Below are 2,378 nucleotides of genomic sequence, written 5' to 3' on the forward strand. Positions count from 1 at the left end.
TGCATTTCATATTTTATGTTTTTTACATTTTTTTCTTTTTGAGATAGAGTCTCACTCTGTTGCCCCAGCTGGAGTGCAGTGGCGCGATCTTGGCTCACTGCAACCTCCACCTACTAGGTTCAAACCATTCTCCTGCCTCAGCTTCCCAAGTAACTGGGATTACAGGCGCATAGCACCATGCCCAGCTAATTTTTTGTATTTTTGGTAAAGGTGGGGTTTCACCATGCTGGCCAGGCTGGTCTCGAACGCCCGAGATCCTCCCGCCTCAGGCTCCCAAAGTGCTGGGATTACAGGTATGAGCCACCGCGTCCGGCCTAATTTTTGTATTTTTAGTAGAAACCAGTTTTCAACATCTTGACCAGGCTGGTCTTGAACTCCTGACCTTGTGATCCACCCTCCTCAGCCTCCCAAAGTGCTGAGATTACCAGCATGAGCCACCTTGCCTGGACTTTTACATATTTTCTATATTTGTCATGTAATGCTTTACAATCAGAACAAATAACTAAAATGAGTTTCAAAAGACAAGAGTGAAAAGCTCATTCATAATAGGGATTGTGATATTGATATTAAGGGGTTATTTATAGCAGAGGAGTCTGAATTGATAGGAAAATGTAAAGTCATCTTTAAGGCCTAGATTTTTAAATGATTCCCTTTAAGAATCTACTGAGCAGAGCCTTCTGATTGCTGAATGAACATATGGAGGTGCCTGGAGGGAGGCACAGCCAGAGAAGGCATGGAAGCTCGGCATCCCCTCCCCTACACCTTGCCCTAGACATCTCTTCATCTGACGCTTCATTTTTTACTATGTATGTCAAAACATCATGTTGCATACCTTAAACATATACAATAATATAAATGTTAGAAAAAAGAATTAATTAGGCAACAATCAGCCAACAAAATGCCCTAAACCTTTCCATGTCACCTTGAACCTAACCTTTTCATTATATGCTTTTAATGTCAATATGTTAGTTTCAACTTGCAAACAAACAATATGACAAATGCTATACTTGAAGGTCTATGACAAAAGAAAGGGGTTGCAGCTTCAGCTCCAGTCTCAGGTTTGTGTACGGGTAGCAGGTGCCTGGGAAGCAATGTGTACTCGCTGCGCAGAAGTAGACAGCTGAGTCTCCAGGTTGGGTCTCTGTGATGTGCAGAGAGAAATGTTTGGCTGTCTTGTTCAATAAAACAGTAATTCTTTGGTCTTTCTTTTCATGCTCATTTGAACGAATGTCTATAATGAACTGAGGTCCTTTTCCAAGTTCTTGCTTATACCAAGGGAAGTAGCTTGAGGCACTGTCTGAATAAGTACACTTGATAACAGAGCTGTCTCCCTCCTGGACACTCAGGGTTGAAGGATGCTGCTCCACATTCTCTCCATTCACCGCTATGTAGAAAGAAAAAATCAGAGAAAAAAGAGGGATTGTTAGGTCATTACTCTCTAGAATTATTTTTCATACTAAAGAGAGGAAACCTGAATACAACAAGTCTCCGCTTTGAACTTCTAAAGAATATTCACTAATATACTCTGTTACCCAAATACCCTCAACTCACAGTCCAGCTGCAGCCACAAGAATATAAATACAGCTCGAATGGATGTCATCACTGTTCTTCCCAATTAAGATCAGTCATTGACCTGCAACCTCCAGTTATAAGAGTTACTTCTATCATCAGGTTGTCCCTTCTCTCCTCTAACAACCACAGGGGTTTCTCACGTTGTGTACCCAACCAATAAGAAAAAGGCTCTGCTTCTACCATAAACCTAGTCATTCAGGACACACTAAATGAACCCTCTATTCTGCCTCAGCAGAGGAGCACTACCACCTTGTGGTCACATCCCTAACTACTGAACTTGCTGGTTGAATGTTTTTCTCTAATCCTATGAGGCACTCAGGTGCACGAAAGCAGCAACGAGTCAAACAAACTGGATGTTCAATCAGAGACTAAATGCACAGTAAGAATGTAGAGATCTAACTCTATAATTATGCACACTACTGATTCATTATTCATAAATTATAAAGAAGTAGATGCTGTTGATATTTATTCAATGATGGGCTGAGTTTATATGTTTGAAATTAAGAAAATACATAAACAAAGAAAAAATAATGCCTTCCTTTTAGGTTAAGTCTACCATCATGACTTGTTTGCTATGGAGAAAAACTCTTTCTTTAAGCAATACGTAAGCCAAAGATCAGAGCAAAAGAGAGAGGACCACTCAATATTTCAAGTGCATATTATCTCAGGTTCTGCTTCTCCAAGCCTGGTCTTGGCCGTGACCTTGCTATTCCCAGAGAATTGATAGTACCAACAATCAAAGTGTTGAATATTTCTTCAGTAAAGATGGCTTTAATAAAAAGTAAAAAATTAAAGTACAATGATAA

The 2,378-nt window shown here is 40.1% G+C and overlaps 1 gene segment (V, D, J or C); it reads right to left on the minus strand.

Moving 5' to 3' along the window:
- Positions 1-254: 254 nt before the first annotated feature.
- LOC105496605 (T cell receptor alpha variable 13-1-like) lies at positions 255-1,709 on the minus strand. The segment is given in 2 exon segments: positions 255-1,384; positions 1,552-1,709. Coding segments are annotated over 2 exon segments (432 nt in total).
- Between the last annotated feature and the right edge of the window lie 669 nt (positions 1,710-2,378).

The sequence above is a fragment of the Macaca nemestrina genome, chromosome 7 (genome assembly GCF_043159975.1).
Source record: "Macaca nemestrina isolate mMacNem1 chromosome 7, mMacNem.hap1, whole genome shotgun sequence".
Classification (NCBI taxonomy): Eukaryota; Metazoa; Chordata; class Mammalia; order Primates; family Cercopithecidae; genus Macaca; species Macaca nemestrina.